Genomic DNA, 21,644 nt, shown 5'->3' on the forward strand with positions numbered 1-21,644 from the left:
ATTTGAAACAGGTGCAATCCAAAGCAACCGTGCAAGAAGCAGGTGCAACTAAAAAAAAAAGGAAAAAGAAGTGCGCAAGTGCTAGAAACAGCTTTGCAGCAACAATCCATAAAAAGGGAAGTCCCCTCCAAGTTTTTCCCGCATTTTCTCATTCCGTGAAATAAAAAATAAAAGAGAAAGGAAAATGAAATGAAAAAAAGAGATAAGAAGAAATCCAAAAAAATGGTAGTTCAGAATCCTCAATATCAATCTTTTACGTTTTTCCAACATAGGGCCCCAATCCCTAGTTGAGATTTTTAGACATAGGGTCTCCATCCCCTAGTCGCCCTTTGCCAACATAGGGCTCCAATCCCTAGTTGAGATTTTTAGACATAGGGCCTCCATTCCCTAGTCGCCTATTTGCCAACATTAGGGCTCTAATCCCTGAGTTGAGATTTTAGACATGGGGCCTCCATTCCCTAGTCGCCTTTTTGCCAACATTAGGGCTCCAATCCCTAAGTTGAGATTTTTAGACATAGGGCCTCCATTCCCTAGTCGCCTTTTTGCCAACATTAGGGCTCCAATCCCTGAGTTGAGATTTTAGACATAGGGCCTCCATTCCCTAGTCGCCTTTTTGCCAACATTAGGGCTCCAATCCCTGAGTTGAAATTTTAGTAGCCTTTTTGCCAACATTAGGGCCTCCATTCCCTAGTTGAGATTTTAGACATAGGGCCTCCATTCCCTAGTCGCCTTTTGCCAACATAGGGCCTCCATTCCCTTGTTAAGAATTTTAGACATAGGGCCTCCATTCCCTAGTCGTTTTTTTTTTGCCAACATAGGGCCTCCATTCCCTAGTTGAGATTTTTAGACATAGGGCCTCCATTCCCTACTCGCCTTTTTTGCCAACATAGGGCCTCCATTCCCTAGTTGAGATTTTTTTAGACACAAGGCCTCCATTCCCTAGTTGAGATTTTTTAGACATAGGCCTCCATTCCCTAGTCGCCTTTTTTGCCAATATAGGGCCTCCATTCCCTAGTTGAGATTTTAGAAATTGGGCCTCCATTCCCTAGTCGCCTTTTTTTTTGCCAACATAGGGCCTCCATTCCCTAGTTGAGATTTTTTAGACATAGGGCCTCCATTCCCTAGTCGCCTTTTTTGCCAACATAGGGCTCCATTTCCTAGTTGAGATTTTTTAGACATAGGGCCTCCATTCCCTAGTCGCCTTTTGCCAACATAGGGCCTCCATTCCCTAGTTGAGATTTTTAGACACAGGGCCTCCATTCCCTAGTCGCCTTTTGCCAACATAGGGCTCCAATCCCTAGTTGAGATTTTTAGACATAGGACCTCCAGTCCCTAGTCGCCTTTTTCCAACATAGGGCTCCAATCCCTAGTTGAGATTTTAGACATAGGACCTCCATTCCCTAGTCGCCTTTTCCTCCTAAAGACACACAATCCTTATTTTATCGCTTTCAAAAAAAAAAGTTTAGATCTTAGTTACAAATAACTCACGAAATTTTCCTAGTGAAAACTGGGGCAGAAAAATTTCGTTCGTATGTTTGTTTTGGTGTCTAAGCAGGTCTGACCTCGAGGCACAGGATTCGAGTGAGTCTCAATCCAGAACAAAGAAAAGAAGAAAAAAAAAGAAGTGAACTCAGAGTGCTGAAGCGGAGAAAGACGCGGACTGCCTAAGATATGATTGAAATCACAAGCTTCGCATGTCCCGCCTTGATCCAAAACTGAAGAATGAACCAGTGGTCACAACTGACGAGCATCAAGATTCAGACCGGAGTCTACAACAAGAACCAACTAAGACTCAAGATCAAGCTTCAAGAGATTTATAGATAGGAATCTTGTAACTCGTAGCTGGTAGGTTTAGCTAGTTTAGCTTTTTATTTTTCATTTTTGGTGTAATAAGGAGTTCAGCGAGCAGTAGCTTTCAAAAAAAAAATTAGATCTTAGTTACAAATAACTCACGAAATTTTCCTAGTGAAAACTGGGGCAGAAAAATTTTGTTCGTTTGTTTGTTTTGGTGTCTGAGCAGGATTGACCTCGAGGCACAGGGTTCGAGATGACCAAAAGAATGAGTCTCAATCCAAAATAAAGAAAAGAAGAGAAAAGAACAAAAAGAAGTGAACTCAGAATGCTGAAGCGGAAAAAGACGTGGACTGCCCAAGATATGATTGAAATCACAGGCTTTGCATGTTCCGCCTTGATCCAAAGCTGAAGAATGAACCAGCGGTTACAGCTGACGAGTATCAAGATTCAGATCGGAGTCTGCAGCAAGAGCCAGCCAAGACTCAAGATCAAGCTTCAAAGGATTTATAGATAGGAATCTTGTAACTCGTAGCTGATAGGCTTAGTTAGTCTTTTTCATTTTTGATTTTGATATTATAATGGGACGCGGACCGGAACCTCGACGGCACCTCAATCGGCTCTCCACCTCGGCATACTCCATCACCCCATTCACCTCTGAACTACACGTGGCCTGATTCCTTTATAGCCAAGGATATGTAGGCAGCTTAGATATCAGGGCTCGGTCACATTCCCCTTTCTCTTAGTTTTGGTCTCTCCAAATAAGGGTCGGGTCAAAAAACATGTCTAGTCGTTCTTTGTCTGAAAACTCTTCGCGTTCCCAGTCAAAGAGGGGCAGCTGTAGACATGTGATTTTTGACCCTCATCAAGGTTTTTTATATTTTAGTGTAAATATTTAGTTTAAGCTTAGTATTGCTCTTTTTACTTTATTTTATCTATAAAAAAAACAATAAAAATACTTTCTCTTATTCTAGCTAGTTGATATTTTGTCTAGTTAGTTTATTTTTGGAAAAAAATACAAAAATAGTATTGACAGTTTTATTTTCCAAAAGATAAATTGAAAATTACAAAAAAAAAAAAAAGAGTTACATGTTTCTAGAGTATTAGTTTTTCGTTTTGCAAAGAAAGAAAAGTTTCAAAAATTAGTTTTATTAGTTTAGTGCAATTTTTTAAATTAGACACTTTCAACAAATGAAGATTGAGTGTATAGTAATTTTATCTTGCTATTTTTGATTTAGTAGGAGTAGATTTATTTTTATTTATTTATTATAAACAAAATACTACAAAAAAAAAAAAAAAAAAGAAGAAGAAGAAAGAACCGATCAAAAATTGTCATTTGGCAAAGATTCCTCTCTATGTTACTTAACAAAGTAGCACATGGCATAACAGATTTTAGTTTTGGCAATTTAAAAACCACCTGCCTCACATGCACAAGAATTCCCATTTTCTCTCTCATTGGATAACGTTTTGGGGAGGGGGAAGGACCTTTCCTTTTCTTTGTATAAATACTAGGTATGGGTGGCCTGTGCTGGTTACAACCTGAAGCTACCTTGTTATTCCTCGACAATAGATATTTGAGAAAAATAAAGACAAAATACTCTAGTTGCTGTAGCGTTGAACATTGATTGTAAAATAGATGCTGAATATTTCATAACAATGTGGAGCCAAATCTGTGTCTCAACTAAGAACCTCATCAGGATATCTCTTAAATTCTAGATGATCCAAAAATTAATAAGTTTGTATCCCATTTCTAGCAAACCAATAAATTACTTTTTGCTGAGAAAGAAGACAACAAAGAAACAACATTAACCGTCAATTCACCTTTTCACAGCGAATGGTCAAGCAAAGGTCTCTAAAAAATTAAAAATCTGCCTTCTTGGATATTTAAAGTTTACATGTTTTAACTCAAAATCATTGTTCAGAGTGACCTCTGTCATACCAGAATTATCACTTGAATTTTATTTTTTTCCGCATTTTTTGCGTGGAATAGCAAATATTGTAGCAGTGTCACTCTTGGCTATACTGGTACCAATGAGTTTGACTGGAACATGGCTTTAGCTGTCATCATCAGAGCAAAGAAAACTTGTCAGGCTGCGAATACTACAAATCAACCACTTAACAAGCGTTAACTAAAATCCTTAAAAAAAAATATAATAAGGGGTATCTTAGATGCACGAAAACATACAAAACTTTTGTTTTGCCATTCTAAATAAGATGAGCTCCTGCGTAAAAATTGGTTGTTAAACAAAACAAAGACAAATGGCAAACAAAATCTTATCTGCTAATAAAAAACCTTGCTTTATTCCTGCATATGATGGGCCTATACTCTTTGTCCTGCATATTTCCATGACCTTCTCTTTTGCACAAAATGATGCAACAGTCTTATACTCCCAACAACAACATTCAGAACATGACTTGCTTCCTCATATAGCATATGTGAAAATAAGATTAATCAGCACCATTATAATTGAAATATTTTGGCAACAGTAGCAAAAAATAACCAATTAACTATCTGAGATAATATTAGTAAGCTTTCTATTTTGGCTAATCTATTGATTTAACTGATGGTTGAGAACAACTTTCAAGTTCAAGACTTGATTATCCATATATCTAATTTTACCAGCAACTCAAACAAACCTTTGTATCTGACTGAACCTACATATATATTAATACCAAGTGTGATAAGTGCTAACTTTCAACTCACTTCAAAAGCAATAAATAAACATGTGTGCAGATGAAATATCTTGAACCATTTGAGTAAGTGCATATCCTACTAAAGCACGTACTGCAGCTGCATCAGCAGAAATCCTAAAAGCAATCATTATATTGAAGCACTCAGATTCATCAAATCGGCCCACCTCCATGCGGAACACCTGCTGAAAGCACATAAATCTAATTCTTCTTATCAGCTTACAACCACCTATACCAAAATGGCATGTCCTTGCTTCATAGATAAAGCAGCTCGTATCAAACTTCTGTATCAATTCTATAAAGACTAAAGTGCTGACAACTTTCAAGTAAGATAGACATATAGTTGTTATTTCCGTTCGAGTCTCTTGATATCGTATGAACCTAATGCGAAGCAAGTGAAGATGCAATGATATTGCATCGGCAACACCTCTTCTATACCAGCCCCCAAAGGCTTAGTTCTAATGGAAAAGATTGAGGAACTTGTGACTTAGGTCACATGTTCTAGCCTTGTGCCATGTGAACTAAGCTTGATATTTAAGTTCCTCAAGTTTCAAATGATGCAGTCGTCCTAAGGGTTGGCCACACACAAATTTCTAGGTCATAAAAGAAGACAGATTTCTTTTATCATCATGTTTTGTTCATTTATTCTATTATGCCACTATGAGATCTTTCAATTGTAAAAATCTTCTTTTATCTAAAGGTTATAACACATCATAAGCATGTGTATATATAGCTTGGAAACTTGAGTAAACAGAATCTAGCGCAAAATATATATATATATAACTCCTTTAGACAACTATGATTATACATTCTACTTAATTCGCCTCCCATAAGTAGTTATAAGTAGAGCAAATGAGCTTGAACTTTAGTTGCTTATGCCCTTGTGAATTGCATAGGAAGAGAGTCTGTTTGGTAGATACAATTTCGTAACTTTACTTCACTCAACAACCTTAAACACCTCAAAAAACCCAATTCACACAACCCCATATTGTGTCCTATGGATGGCTCCATTCTCTCAGGTGGTGGGTACAGTTCAGAAGCTTGGTCTTACATTTTAGCTTTAAATGAACACTCATTGAAAATTGGTCTTACATTTTAGCTTGAATTTTGGGAGGGTTTACTTTTAGAAATGAGGAATTTGGCTATTGAGCTTCACCAAACAGAATGTAGGTTAAATGAAACTGTTGTGATTTGTCATAGTGAACCTGGTGCTTGCTACCCTCCACTATTTGATACAATTCCATGCCCACCAATAGGTTATAATGATCATTTTAAGGCTGTAATTGGTAGAACTATGTTTGAAATTGATAGGGCTAATGCTGAACATGTGAAAAGGTGATCTTTTGGACTCCCAAACATACACACACACAGAGAGAAAACAAATTTTTATCAATAAGAGGTAAATAACCATAAATATCAAAACCCAATGTTTTATTCACACAATACTGTCTGTTAAAAAAAAAAAATATTCCCCCAATTTCATCCATCAAAACCCTAACTCAGAAATTTCCGGATCTTGTGTGGGTTGAAACAAATTGGAGCAAAAAAAGGAGAAACAACACATAGAAAACAACAAAATTGATATTAAAGAGGAAGAAATTTACCTAAAAGTTCAAGAGATTTGAGAGAGAAAGTAGAAAAATTCAGCACAAATCACAGGTACAAACACAACTCACAGCCCAACAAATGCCAAAACCAAAGAGAATGGATTAAAAGCTAAAAATTAAGGAGTAAAGCTGATACAGAGCAATAATCGAGCAAAATAACTTTGAATCAAACTCAAATCTGAACTTCAGAAAGAAATTTTTACCTGATTTCGAACTGGTCTTGTGATGGATTGCTTCTCTGATGCTTTTTCTTGTGTCTGCTTTGCTAAGGAATGCATACATTGACAGAGAAGAAAAGCATATGTGGAATAGCAAAAAATGTACAGGGGAGATCCAAATGACTCAAATGCCCTCAAACTTCTTTAAAAAGAGATCCAAGCAGACATGTCGAAAAACTTTCTCTAGAAAAAATATCCTATGCTATTATTCTTTAGGAGGAAAAGAAAGTACAAAAAAGAAAACGGAGGGGAACGGGAGAAAAACAGAGTGACATAGGTAGCTGATCTTCTTCCTCTATAACTCAAAAATAATCCAGCCCTAAGAACACCATAGAATCCATGTAAAGTTCACCACCAAAAGGCAGCTCCTCCACCTTGAAAACAGCCGCAAAAACATCCAAAAAAGAGTCCAAAAGTCAGCTCCAAAACACCAACGTTCTTAGCCCCGAAATCCAGCCAAAACAGTCCCAAAAACATTCAAAATAGCAGCTCAAATTGCTGCCATTTTCGCTGAAAAAACAGCCCCGGAATTCAGCTGATAACAGTCCAAAAACACGTAAAATTCAGCTCTAAAATGCAGCTGAAAAGTGCTGAAAAACAGCCCCTGTAACCCAGTAAAACACGCCCTTTTACACCTGAAACCAAGTTCGAAATTAGCTGTATAAACACCATAAAACAGCTGCAAATCCACCTCAAAGAAGCCATGAAAACCAGCCATTGAAAGCTCCCATTGGCATCATCAAAGCAGCTCCAACATCTCTGTCGAAGCTACCCCAAACTCCAGTTCAAAACAACCCAGAAAATACAGCAAATCCAGCTGCATCACACTATAACCATAGCCGTTTTCCGGCGAGGCTGGAGGTCCGTTTGAGTTCCGACCAAGTTTTTCTGCTCAAAGCTTTTATGTAGATTCATGGAGTTTTGTTAATAAAAATCTTTTGCTGCATCAAAGGTTCGATTCTTTATTATTTTTGTCAACTTGATCTCCTTTAAATTGATATATGATTCCTGATTTATGATTCTAATTCCAGCGTGGATGTTCATGGAAACTTTTTTGAAGTTTTATTTTTGAACCCTTGTTTTTCTTACTTGATGTAATCGTATTGGACTTCCATTCATTACAGTGTTGATGTTACTCATTTAATGATTGAATTTTGCTTCAATATTCAAGGGTAATGATCTGAAATTTCTCTGACTGAACCTAGTCTATTGAGCCTTATGATTTCGGCCCCTTTATTCGTTCCAACTGCCCCAATACTGTCAACTTCCAAATGGGCTAGTAATTCAATTAGAGATAAGTGGGGCATTACCATGAAAGACAACAGTCCATAAGCTAGGGATTTTTTCTTATCTATACCATATATGAAATCTTATTATCAAAAATGTACATAGTTTCTAATTTACCCGTTCTGTCCACATTTTTTCTACAGTTATTATACCAATCATTAAATACTAATTAATAGTAGTTGAATCTTCCTAATTTGTCGAGCTAAAATTGAGGATAGCTCCGTGAATGTTAATACTTATCCGTGCTCATTATCTCAAGGAATCATGAACTGTTTTCTAAAATCAGTAACTATGTATTTTATTCATCCAAAGTGCACCATGGAAGTGCATGAATATATACAAGCAAAAACCTCAGTAGTTCTATAATGTGGGAACCGACGTATAAACATCTGTATCTAAGTCAAGGAATTGTAAATTATGAACCTTGCTGTTTTTATAGATTTGGCGTAAATCAGATCAAATCATATTCTTCCAGATATTCTTATTTATGCGCGCTACAATTATGGAAGTAAATATTCTTCCAGATATTTTCCACCATTGATAGCAATTAAAAAGCTTGAAAGCTTTGAATTCAAATTTGGGTTTCAAAAAATCATTATTTGTTTGGATTGGGTGTTGTTGAAAATAATCGGGAATATGGTTTGAAGTTTATATCTCAATTTTGAGGGGTTTTGGTGAAGATTAGACTTGGTTTTGACTGAATTTCAGATTGAAACTCGAAGAAGAAGAAGAAGAAGAAGACATATTGCATAAATTGTAGATAAATTGTAGATTATTTGTATTCTGATTGTAGATGCTTTATTTTCTGTTTTCACAAATAAANTATTCCTGCATTTGATGGGTCTATACTCTTTGTCCTGCATATTTCCATGACCTTCTCTTTTGCACAAAATGATGCAACAGTCTTATACTCCCAACAACAACATTCAGAACATGACTTGCTTCCTCATACAGCATATGTGAAAAATAAGATTATTCAGCACCATTATAATTGAAATATTTTGGCAACAGTAGCAAAAAATAACCAATTAACTATCTGAGATAATATTAGTAACCTTTCTATTTTGGCTAATCTATTGATTTAACTGATGGTTGAGAACAACTTTCAAGTTCAAGACTTGATTATCCATATATTTAATTTTACCAGCAACTCAAACAAACCTTTGTATCTGACTGAACCTACATATACATTAATACCAAGTGTGATAAGTGCTAACTTTCAACTCACTTCAAAAGCAATAAATAAACATGGGTGCAGATGAAATATCTTGAACCATTTGAGTAAGTGCATATCCTACTAAAGCACGTATTGCAGCTGCATCAGCAGAAATCCTAAAAGCAATCATTATATTGAAGCACTCAGATTTATCAAATCGTCCCACCTCCATGCGGAACACCTGCTGAAAGCACATAAATCTAATTCTTCTTATCAGCTTACAACCACCTATATCAAAATGGCATGTCCTTGCTTCATAGATAAAGCAGCTCGTATCGAACTTCTGTGTCAAATCTATAAAGACTAAAGTGCTGACTTTTAAGTAAGATAGACATATAGTTATTATTTCCGTTCGAGTCTCTTGATGTCGTATGAACCTAATGCGAAGCAAGTGAAGATGCAATGATATTGCATCGGCAATACCTCTTCTATACCAGCCCCCAAAGGCTTAGTTCTAATGGAAAAGATTGAGGAACTTGTGACTTAGGTCACATGTTCTAGCCTTGTGCCATGTGAACTAAGCTTGAAGTTCCTCAAGTTTCAAATGATGCAGTCGTCCTAAGGGTTGGCCACACACAAATTTCTAGGTCATAAAAGAAGACAAATTTCTTTTATCATCATGTTTTGTTCATTTATTCTATTATGCCACTATGAGATCTTTCAATTGAAAAAATCTTCTTTTATCTAAAGGTTATAACACATCATAAGCATGTGTATATATAGCTTGGAAACTTGAGTAAACGGAATCTAGCGCAAATATATATATTTTATATATATATATATAACTCCTTCAGACAACTATGATTACACATTCTACTTAATTCGCCACCCATAAGTAGTTATAAGTAGAGCAAATGAGCTTGAACTTAGTTGCTTATGCCCTTGCGAATTGCATAGGAAGAGAGTCTGTTTGGTAGATAAAATTTATGTAAATAATTAAGTTTGCTTCAAGTTCTGGACATATCTGCATTGTTAGTTTTGATTTAAATTATGATGTGGAATGACTTCGGAGTTAATTCATCGAAAAAATGGTTCGTACCAGTTGAACTTGTTCTGTTATTTGTTGTCTCTACCTGAATATAAAAGATCTAAGTACTCGTACTCCTCTAAAGCCTTACTTATTATTCCTGCTGTCGTTGAAGTTAATGTTTTATTTGCCAATATGGTCATTTGACTGTGATCCTGATTGGGGTTTCATCAACGTTAAACACAAATTCAATGAAATGTTGGGTTCAATAAAATTAATAACCAGTTCTTAAATACTTCTTTTAGAAGTGAGTATCTAATTATTCTAGTATTATAGTTTTCTTAGCATAGGATATCTACAAAATCAAATTGTCCATTTAGCTTCTTTAAATACTGAAACCAATGAAAAAGATTAAAAATATTAGTAAAGTGAAAAAGGTAGTATAAAGAGATCTATTACTCTAACTTTCACATGGACATAACTCACGCAAAATTAGATTACACTCTATAATCTTGAAATTTAAATATATCAATAGCTACATTTTGCTAATTTTACAAAATCAGAAAATATAGGGTAGAAAGTTCTGCAAACTTGAATTCTTGTTATTTACCACTATGAAGCCACCATGCGAGAGGAACAAAATAAAAGCTATCAAATCATCTATGTTTAGAAATTACAACCAAATTTTAAGTATAAAATGCAAAATCTATTTTTTGAAGATGATAGAGCTACATCAAAATTTATAATTAGAGTTTGGATACTAAGAATTTTCCGACCACGTTAAATCTGTTGAATCAACAGAGATGCATACATTCTATAATCAGAAAGCCAAAAAAATCCTGCTGCATAGACTTTATTAAACAGAGAGTTGAGACGAAAAAGGAGAAATGAGAGACACGGAACATGGGAGAAACAAAGAGATGAGAATGTTCACCTTCGTTTTCGGCGAAGAGCTCCAAGTCGTCTCTCCTTCCTGCCCTACACTCTTTGGCCTTATGCCTTACCAACTAACCCTAAAAATTCAAATTACATTCATAGAAGAAAAAAACTTTAAAGGTCAGACTAAAGAGCATCACAAATACAGAGCAAGAGAAACAGAACAAAATTTTGCCAAAACTTGAAAGAGGAGCAACCCAGTGATTCAGAGTATCTTTGAGAAGCCAAAGAGAATCCATGGGGAAAGAATCGAAAGAAAAAAACGAAAGAATAAGTTGCGCTAGCTGCGAAAGAAACGGAGAAAGATGTGGTGGCTGCAGAAAAGCCACGTATGTATGCTCAACTAATAGATGAAGACTGAATTGCCTTTGACTTGAAATGTATTGACCTGAAGCACACAGGTCGAAACCCTTGCTCTTCTATTATATACTAGATGGTCGTAGCCCGTGCCAGCACGGGCCAATGACTTGGAATTTTGAATTTTTCCAATACAATCTTTGGCAAGGATGTAAATTTTGAAATAGGAATATTGCAGAAATCANACAATTTTGTAGGGGTTTTGGTTAGAAGATTAGTACTTGGTTTTGTACTGAAATTTCAGATTGAAACTCGAAGAAGAAGAAGAAGAAGAAGAAGAAGAAGAAGAACGAAGAAGAAGAAGAAGAAGAAGACATATTGCATAAATTGTAGATAAATTGTAGATTATTTGTATTCTGATTGTAGATGCTTTATTTTCTGTTTTCACAAATAAAAAACGGCTAAAACTTCTACAAATCTTCTGAAAAAATGCAATTATGTCAAAAATCACAATTATGCTACAATTGAATGGGAATTGGGATATAAAAATTCAATATACCCAGTTTGTAGATATTTTGTAGATAAATTGTAGATTATTTGTATTCTAACTGTAGATGCTTTGTTTTCTGTTTTCACAAATCAAAAACGACTAAAACTTCTACAAATCTTCTTCAAAAAACGCAATTATGTCGAAAATACCAATTAAACTACAATCGAATGGGAATTGGGATATTAAAATTTAATATACCCAGTTTGTAGATATTTTGTAGATGAATTGTAGATTATTTGTATTCTAATTGTAGATGCATTGTTTTCTGTTTTCACACATCCAAAACAACTAAAACTTCTACAAAATCTTCTGCAAAAAACAATCTACAATTTATCTACAATTTCTGCAATATGTCTTCTTCTTCTTCGTGTTTCAATTTGAAATTCAGCCACAACCAAGTCTAAATCTTCACCAAAACCCCTCAAAATTGAGATATAAACTCCAAAACATATTCCCAATTATTTACAACAACACCCAATCAAAACAAATAATGATTTTTGAAAACCCAAATTTGAATTCAAAGTTTTCAAGCTTTTTAATGGCTGTCAATGGTGGAAGCCTGTAAAAAGAACGTGGGTATGGGTAAATTCCTAGCATTGATTTTTTTGAAATAGTGTTTCATATGTCAAACGATACCATCCTTGTAACCATTCTATCCATCCCAATCCTGTTTTTTCTTTCCTCATTAATCTGAAAGCAGCAGAAGATGGGTCCATTTTATTGAAATTATGAATTTGAGATTCAGAAATAGATAAAAATTGGATCAAAAGGAAAAATAATTTAAGTGAAATAACAAATTATCAATTGTTGAAACAAACAATTGGGAGAAGTAAAGGATTGGCAGATATTTCGGAACAGAAAAAGATTTATTCAATGCGCTAAACCAATTAAAAGATCAAATGTCTCTCTCTCTTTAATTATACCTTTAATTAATGATGGTATAGAAATGGTAATTTGGTATACTAAGTGTAATTAAGTCAAATTTTAAACATTGAGGGTAAAAAGGTTTCCTATGTGGCATAGGAATGTAAAAATTTAGATCCCAAAAATTAACACTTATAGAAAAGAATCGAGGTGTGCCATGCCAAATAAAATCTCAAACGCATGATCCTCACTTAGTTAATTTTAATCCTTTAGAAATCGAGGTGTGCCATTTAGTTGAATTTCTATGGCCCTCGCAAATTTGGAAGTGCATAGTTGCTTTAGGCGCGTTATTTTAAAAATTAATTTCCTAAACTCGGGTGTGCATTTCATGTGACCCAACTCCAATTCTCAACAACGTTAGATAAAATGTGTCGTGGACCGCGGGTGCATTTCATGTGGCGTGGTTCAAGACGTGTTTTAGATAACGTTGAATCTTCCTAAAATTAATTAAAAGCGGCTAATAAGTTAAAAATGTACCATAGGCTAAAACATGTATTAAAATCAGATAATAGGTCAATTATGATAGTTTAAGCGACCGTGCTAGAACCACGGAATCCGGGGGTGCCTAACACCTTCCCTCGGGTTAACATAATTCCTTATTCAGAATTTCTGGTTCGCAGACTTCAAAAGGAAAGTCGAATTTCCTCGATTTGGGTTTTAAAAATAAACCGGTGACTTGGGACACCAAAATAAACTATCCCAAGTGGCGACTCTAAAGAAAATCAAATAAATAATCCAATTTCGAATAATGTCACTTAAAGTGGAAAAACTCTCTTATATACCCCCTCCCCCCCGAATGTGTAAAAAAGGAGGTGTGACATTACCGACTGATAAACATATGAAAGAGAAGCTTTTTGGTCTCTACTACAAATGATTCCGAAATAAAAAGGAGCATTAAACTAATTAAGGAGTAAAGTTACTTTCCTCCATAAATTTTTCTTTTTTTTTTTGTTTTCTACTTGGTGTCTGGTCTCCGTATTGGGACCCAACTAAATCCGGATTCGCATTGAGTAGTCTCATATTGGGGGTAAATCGTTCCTAACAGAACGACTCTATACCCAGGACTCGAACCCGAAACCTCTTATTAAGGATGAAAGAGTACTTATCACCTCTGCTTTAAAAGGCAGAACTGGGACTCGCCCGGGGCTCGCCCCGGGGCGGAGCACTCGTAAAACGCCCCTGGGCTTATGTATGGGGCTTAGTTCCGTGAGACTTACGCCTCGGCCACCGGAGCTTTCGCCCAGGGTACTGGGCTCGCCTAATAGAACTTTATGCAATTGTATGTAACTAACCTTGTAAACCCTCAAATTTTCTTAACGAATCGTTGACTATTCAAAATTACTCCTTTCTTAATCATAAATCATTAAGTTGAGAGTATTTTATGTCATAATTAAAATAAAAATTATTGCACGTTATCCGCTAAGACTGCTATGATAGTAAATTTTAAATAAATCTTTCATTTCAAAAGTATTTATTTATTAGCTTTTGTTATGTCTTTACTGTATAATAGTTATCATGATATTGTATGGTGAATTATGTGTTAGTTTATTAACTTGTTGAAACTTAAAAATAGATGATGCTAGAGAATCATATTTAAATTGTGAATTATGTTTTTATATAAATTCTCTTTCGAATAGAAAGCATATTAAATAAAAGTAGTATTTTAAGTAAAATATTAAATTATAATATTGAAATTCTTTCAAGATTTATTACTCCTTAAGAGATACATACAGTATAAGATTTCATATCAGATACATTACTTTTGTTGTTTGAGTTGTAACGAGTAACGACATTGCAACTAATTTGCATATTATGATATATGTCATACTTTTCGTATTATTCATAATCGAATTATAATTTGTAAATATTTTAAATAGATTATTTGTTATAATTTTGTGATTTTGATGTAATTTTTATAATTATTTTTTATTTTATACTATCTTAAAATTCTTGAAATTAGTAAAATTTAAAGATCCGTGGGACTTACGCCCCATGTCTCAGGGCTTACGCCTCGCCTCGTCAGAGGTAAAACGCCTCGCCTCACGCCCCCGCCTTTTAAAACATTGCTTACCACTCCACCACAACACTTATTGGTACTTTCCTCCATAAATTATGCAAGAGCTTGTAGCAGAGTCAAAATATATTAATACTCGATATAGATTTGGATGTAATATATCTATCTTTTTTAAAATATTACTTTACATACTTACAAACTACATAAGAAATTTTTATATTATTTATAAAGTTTTATAATTCAAATTATTCAACAAGTATTTAGAAGTAGCTGGTAAAGAAAAAAATTTTAATTTCTCAAATAGAATTGCATGTGCTAGTGTTTCCTTATTTAGTATAATTGAATTTGCGTGTCGTTGATTTTAGTTTTGTTTTTTAGCAAGAACATTTGAATTTTCCAATTGCTAGTCACTCTTTAAGTACCTTCTGTTTCATTTCGGTCAAATATTTTTTTAGCAGTTCATGTATCACTCGAATAATAGAATATGAATGAAATCAAAAACCTCTGCCGAGGAATTGAGCAGAAGAGACATACTTGGGAGAGGATCGTCCTGGACCAGTGAAGATGGGAATTGAGCAGCTTAAAGTTCCCAGTAAATAAAACAATGAGAGGTTAGAAATAACAAGCACCAGTGGTCTAGTGGTAGAATAGTACCCTGCCACGGTACAGACCCGGGTTCGATTCCCGGCTGGTGCATCCAATTTGGGTTGGCTGTGATGAATATATGCGCTCAATGCGGTGATTTGGGTCTCCGCACTAGTCCTATGGACGAAAACTTGCGCATCTGAGCTTGCCCTTTTTTCTTTTGTTTTTTCAAATTATTGTTTGGGATTATTAGTCTACTAACTTTTATTAGGGGTTCTAATATTCCTCAACAAGTAAACTCACCATACCAACAACAAAGTTACACATAGGATTCAAACCTACAAGTTAAGCAATTTTTAAGCTACATTTGTGGCTACACTAGAATATTCCCATATATCACTAGAATTCGACTACTTATATAAACGGAGGATATGACCCTTGATAGGAGGGTATAGCGGTCGAAGATTAAGATAGTAGGTAGTTACTCTCTGCTCTTCCAGGGTAAGGGTAGGATTGTGTACATTTTACCCTCCCGAGACCCCATTAATGGGAACTCGCTGGGTTGTTGTCGTTGTTGTATATAAACAGGAAAAAGATATTTATACCCTAATTGCATAGTATCTTTCTTAACCGACAAAGCGAATTCAATTGAACCTCTTCAAACAATGTGGCTTCGCAGAGAAAGGAACAAGAAAAACCAAGCACATATGCTAATAAACAGAAATAAAGTGTCTTCACACCTCAATCGCCAATTAATATTATTAATTCAATAATCAGTCATCAACCAATATGCTCAAGGAAAGTCTAAATGTGAAACTAAAAAATAGGAACAAGAATACAACCACATTCCATATTATACACCTTTTACATGCTCAGGGACAGAGCTAATATGCAGTTTACGGATTCGGCCGAACCTAGTAACTTTAGTCCAAACTTTGTATTTATCTTAGGAAATTCATTAAACATGTATAAATTATTAATTTACAACCGAGTAACATAAAAGTACAAGAATCCCGACCCCGTAGCTTCAAATCTTGGCTCCACCTCTGTCCGTACTTTACCAACTTTTTACCTAGTTAGTCGTAAGGATTCCTGAAATTTTTGAGAAGTTCAGGGATGTCATAACCAAGCATGTCATCAACAGCTTGTATTAACTTAGGTTTCAGCTTCTCAAACTTGTCAATGCTATAACCACTCAAAACTTCTCTAAAATGTTCAGCATTTGGAAAATCCCCAGCTGGCAAATGATGTTCTTTTTGAATCTGTTTCGAATAAATGAAAACATTACGACATAATACTCGATATAAAGTTCGTGTCAGGAGAGTTAACGAAGGGGTACGAGAAACACACCTTAACGAATTCATCTTCCAAGTTATCGATAAGTCTTTTCTGTTTCTTCGCTTTGCCCATCATAGCAGGCATTTCCTTTTTCAGGTGACTTATGATATAAGCATGTATCTTGGCAGCTCTAGCACGTTTTACGAATTCATTTATCTGTATGCAACAAAACTTGTTCTTCATCCTTGTTTAAAGTAAATCAGAAGCAAGTCCTGACCAAAAAAAATTTAGGATCACACTCAGAGAATGTTAACTTACACGACGATCACAAGCCTTCTTTGGTATGTTTTTCAGGTCCGAAAGGAGATCATCTTGTTCCTTTTCAAAAAGTTCTTTCCCCACAGGCCCGGTCGGAGCCTCATTTATAGGTCTGTCATTAAATGATCTGTAAAAGCCAAAACATCCAAAGAGTTTATGCAAATTGCACAACTCAAAAACAAAAGAATTTTGGTTGCCGTCTAAAAATAAGAAGGGAAGCCTTGGAACAACGGTAAAATTGTCTCCAGCTCACGGGTTCGAGCCGTGGAATCAGCCACTGATGCTTGCATCAGGGTAGGCTGCCTACATAACACCCCTTGGGGTGCGGCCCTTCCCTGACCCTGCGTGAAAATGGGCTGCCTTTTTCTATTTTAATAAAACATTTTGTATGACTTTAAAATAATGCTTTGACAGAACTATGAAATGAACATGTATATTTAGATATTTGTGAACATTATCTCTGCACTAAAGCAAGAGATAATGTATTTAGTGTATTAATATTCTCACAATATCATAATGTTCTGCAGCTTAATTACATTTATTTTGCTAAAATAAGCCCTTCTAAATTAATTATGAACTAATTGAAAATAGCGAGATCATACCCTATGTAGACACGCGTAACTTCAGGGGTATTCAGAACTTTCCCTAAAGACCACATTAATGCTCCATAAACCCTCATTAGCTGCAATAACAGGGACCAATTAATAAAATAAATTTTAGCATAGTTACAAGGGCGCGGACATGAATGAAAGAAAATGTTATATGCCTTACTTGTTGTGTATCAACTTGGTCAGCCTTGTTCAAAACAACTCGTATCTTATCATCATGACCTTGAAGAGACGCAATCACACGTTTGAATTCATCGCTAATATCAAGTTTGTGGGGATCAAACAATAGCAGAATGAGATCACACTTAGCAGCAAACCAGGATGTCACCCCCGTAAAGTCATAGCTCCTTTGCGTTCGTTGTTTTTCCCCTGATAAAACTCCCGGAGTATCCACAATTGTGATATTCTCTAACAGCTTTTTAAGGGAAAATGATATCATTAGTTTCTATAAAAATTGTTTTCATTACGTTGTATGAGTAACAAAGAGTCCATTTAACTCACAGGATGCGGCATTTGAGAACACTCAAACTTCGACAAAAATGCCGTTCCAAAAGTTGTCAAACCACTAAATGGCATATCTGCTTGAACAGCAATTGTATTCCCCGGGACACTTCTTTCGTCAGGTCCGTTCTGTTTAATACAGAGTTAAAGTGAATGAATGTCTAACAAATGATTTGGCATACCAACACCATTAAACAAATCTACTTTCAAGAATAAATTCTCCTTTCCTACTGAACCTCTCCTTTAACCAGAGGCGCATCCAGGGTTATAAGTTTATGGGTTCCCACAACGACTAAGTTAATATACAATAATAACTGTGTTCAACAACAACAGCAACAAACTCAGTGTAATCCCACATAGAAGGGTCTGGGGAGGGTAGAGGGTACGCAGACCTAAACACCCCGGCTCAAAGAAACAATAATAACTATGTCCACGGTCGAATAATTTTAGATATTTAATAAATTTCTTAATGCATATACAGGGTTTGGGTAGAAGCTATTGGGTTCACGTGAATCCATAGGTAGCTAAAATAGTTAAATGTAGTAGTTTATATATGTTGATGAAAAGTAAACTGTTATAGAATCATAAAACGTCGTCTAAAATAAGGGGACACTATTTCTGGGACAGCTTTTAACAAAAAGATTCAACGCCGGTAGAGTGTAAGTTTTCTTCTACTCAGCATCATACCAAGAAAGATAATAAGTGAGTGAACACAGTATATCAGTAAAAATTAGATAGGTGAAAGTACCATAACGACAACAAATCTGTCTGTTGTAGGCTCTGGCCCAATATGAGCACCTATATATAGGCACAAAAGAACCATAAACATAAACGAAGACCCGTCAATGCACAGACAAAAGCATATACACAAGAAAAAAAAAATATTTTTTGCTAACCTGGATAACTTGTTTTGAGTAAATGCTTAATGAATGTTGTTTTGCCGGTGGAGTATTGACCTAAAAGCATCACCATTGGTTTGGCATCAAAATCACTATTTGCCTACCAAAATAGCATAATAAAGAAGTTAACTCAACTGTTTGTATTGCCGTCATCATGATACCAATAAGAAAGATAACATAGTTAAAGGGGAGGAAATGAAATTTAAGTTCTTTTCTTATTCGTTTCAAATAAGCATAGGTAAACTGACATGATAACTACACCTACCAATAAAGGAGAGACAAAATCACTGAAGTGATATGCAACTTCCAATGGCTTTAGTTTCTTGACGTACAACTTCTTCAGTCCATCAATTATTGATGTGACATAGTTTGAAGAAACCTAAAGGGCAAACGAAAATGATCGAGCATCATCTCAGGAGCAAAAACAGGAATTAGCATCGAACATACCAATGGAAAACTATAACAGAAGTCTACTTGTAAACTGTGAAACCTATACAGAATACAATATTTTAGAAGTTTGTCAATCATATTAAGACATTGCATAACAGAAGTCTGTCACGTAAATCGTAACTTGTGAAGATAGTGTGGAAAGGTACTCCTAGGAAAGGATATCATATAGACAACTATAATACGAAAGCATGACATTTGATGCAAAACGATGGAATCATTGAAATACTACAACAGGCAAGCATTTGAAAAGTGCATTAGTTAAGCAAAAGAAAGCACAAGAATTGGGAGTTAATGCACACATAGGGGACAAAATGAGAGAAGGTGCTTGAGATGGTTTCGTCACATCCTATGTCAACCTCCAAAGACACTCAATGGTGTTAAAAGAGGACAATTAAACCTAAAATCATGTGGAAGAACGTTATCTTGAAAGACTTATAATCTCTTGAAACTCATGTAGACTTAGTGCAAAATCGACACAACGGAAGAAAATTGTTCATATTGGCGGTACCAGCAAGTATGAAAGCTTAGTCGTGCTGTACATTTACATACGTTCTTTGAGAGTATTTTGGTTTTGTTAGGGATCTGTATGCCAGTAGAAATGTCGAGAATGTAGTGTTAAGAACTTCTAGAATTGATATGGATCTAAATAGAGCAACAAGTTTAGTGAGGATTCATATAGCTGACTCCACTACTTTGGTATTGAGGCGTAGTAGTAGCAGTTTTATATAAGAGAATAAAGACAATAACAACATTCACCTTCTTTGCAGATTTTGATGACGAAAACCAATTAGCTCGTGAAGATAGCATAAGACTTCCTGCTTCACAATTCATAGTTAGATACAAAGGCTCCATCCACTTCCCCTTCCCAATTTCCCAAGAACTTAAGCAAATAAAATAAAAGAAAGATCTTCTTGTATGTACTGAAGTAACATTACCATTGCGGTCAGGTGCCCATTTAGCCACACGCTTCTTCTTCTGTAAAACATTTTAAGTTAACAGTTAAGTTATGAATGGAACTCTTGACCTCAGGATAACTCAAAAGCTATGAGACCTAGGTGATTTCCTTCCATCTGTCCAAGTCTTGGCGGACACAGTTACCCGGTACATGTGCTGGTGGGAGGTAACAAGTACCCCGTAGAATTAGTCGAGGTATGCACAATTTGGCCTTTCGCATTTCGGTTATAAAAAGAAGAAGCTACGAATGGGAAAAAGAAAAAAAAAAAGTGAAATCTAGCAACTTACAGCGAGAAGTCCATCCAGACCTTCCATTGTAGGTAGCTGCAAAGTTTCAAAATCAACTGCATTGAATTGAAATTGTTCTAATTATAGGATCAGTATAAGAGAAAAGATTCTGCTTGCTAAAGTAAACCAGTATAAGGAATGACAAAGGATCAACTAAGTTTCTAGAATAGCAGTCAAGTGAATACTAAATTCTTTTTTCTTTTTTTTGTTTCCTGCACGGTGTCCGGCACCAGCACTAGAGCCCGACTAAATCCGGATTCGTGCTGGGAAGTTCTACATAGGGGGTAAAGCACTACCCTAACAAAGGCAAATTCATACTCAAGACCCGAACCCGAGACCTGTGGTTAAGGACGAAGAAGTACTTACCACCCACCACCCACCACCCACCACAACCCTTGTTGGTGACAACTGAAATTACTAGCATACTGTTTTGACATAGCTGAAGTTATATATCCTACTTACCTTCGGCATCTAAGGAATCACTTGTTACTGCATGGCCAGCTTGAGCCAAAGAGACCAACTACATAGTGAAATGCAAAGAATGATCTGCATTTAGAAGGAAGAAAATTAACTATAAAGGTGAAATGAGAGTCCACTCAAAGAGCTATGTACCTGCATTGCAGTAATAAACTCTTTAAAACCAAGAAACCCTTGCCGCTTGGAATCTGCAATTGCCCACACCTTAGGAAAAACAAAGAAGTAAAACAATCTGTTGATGTTTAAACAGTAAAGAGATTCACAAAAACTGCATGAATCGTAGAACGCATAAAATATAGCTATTTGCCTTACCAAAAGAGCATAACTACTAAATGCATAAAAGGTACATTAATAGGGAAAAGTCTGCATACATACTACCCTCCCCAGACCCCACTTGTGGGATTTCACTGGGTTGTTGTTGTTGTTATTGTGCATTAGGGCGTCGGCATCTTAGTCATAACAGAAGACCGTATAGAAGTCCAAATGCAACTCCCAGGCTGCACATCATCACATGGCATTTAGCATGACGCGCTGTAACACTCTCTCAAGTAACTAAAAAGTCGGTGTTGATTTCATTTTAGGTGCAAGAAGAGGAGAGAAGGGCTCATTTTGCCATCCAATATTTCTTGAACTAGTGGCTTTCCACCTCCACTTAGTTCTACTTATGACCAAACTTATCAAAATACTTATATTTCACCTCCATCCAAACCTTGATAAAGACCCTCCACCATCAGGTTTGGGGATTCGAGTCGCCAAAGGAGCAAAAACGAAACTTGGGTAGTGGGGGG

General features: G+C 35.7%; 1 protein-coding gene, 1 long non-coding RNA gene and 1 other non-coding gene across 7 annotated transcripts in view; 1 reads left to right on the forward strand and 2 right to left on the reverse strand.

The window, feature by feature from the left end:
* LOC109230811 lies at positions 3,451-11,096 on the reverse strand. Its single transcript, XR_002068714.1, has 2 exons — positions 10,712-11,096; positions 3,451-3,849 (listed from the first exon to the last, which is right to left on the reverse strand). It is a non-coding gene; the product is annotated as an uncharacterized LOC109230811 (long non-coding RNA).
* Positions 15,124-15,194, forward strand: TRNAG-GCC. The gene has a single exon. It is a non-coding gene; the product is annotated as a tRNA-Gly (tRNA).
* The window catches only part of LOC109230812 (EH domain-containing protein 1-like), an 8,580-nt gene continuing 2,743 nt past the window's right edge, over positions 15,808-21,644 (reverse strand). For 2 of the 5 annotated variants that reach the window (XM_019396249.1, XM_019396248.1), the window contains exons 4-17: positions 20,992-21,060; positions 20,842-20,899; positions 20,380-20,435; positions 20,073-20,112; positions 19,894-19,952; positions 18,953-19,066; positions 18,685-18,787; positions 18,537-18,586; positions 17,789-17,917; positions 17,451-17,702; positions 17,282-17,361; positions 16,680-16,806; positions 16,434-16,577; positions 15,808-16,345 (exon numbers count right to left, since the gene is read on the reverse strand). In XM_019396249.1, the coding sequence (XP_019251794.1) occupies positions 16,160-16,345; positions 16,434-16,577; positions 16,680-16,806; positions 17,282-17,361; positions 17,451-17,702; positions 17,789-17,917; positions 18,537-18,586; positions 18,685-18,787; positions 18,953-19,066; positions 19,894-19,952; positions 20,073-20,112; positions 20,380-20,435; positions 20,842-20,899; positions 20,992-21,060 (1,467 nt within the window). In that variant the 3' untranslated portion in view covers positions 15,808-16,159. Of the gene's footprint in view, positions 16,346-16,433; positions 16,578-16,679; positions 16,807-17,281; positions 17,362-17,450; positions 17,703-17,788; positions 17,918-18,536; positions 18,587-18,684; positions 18,788-18,952; positions 19,067-19,893; positions 19,953-20,072; positions 20,113-20,379; positions 20,436-20,841; positions 20,926-20,991; positions 21,061-21,644 lie in introns of those variants that run through there. The other 3 variants (XM_019396250.1, XM_019396251.1, XM_019396252.1) reach the window with 3 other exon arrangements.

Source organism: Nicotiana attenuata, chromosome 8, assembly GCF_001879085.1.
Source record: "Nicotiana attenuata strain UT chromosome 8, NIATTr2, whole genome shotgun sequence".
NCBI lineage: Eukaryota > Viridiplantae > Streptophyta > Magnoliopsida > Solanales > Solanaceae > Nicotiana > Nicotiana attenuata.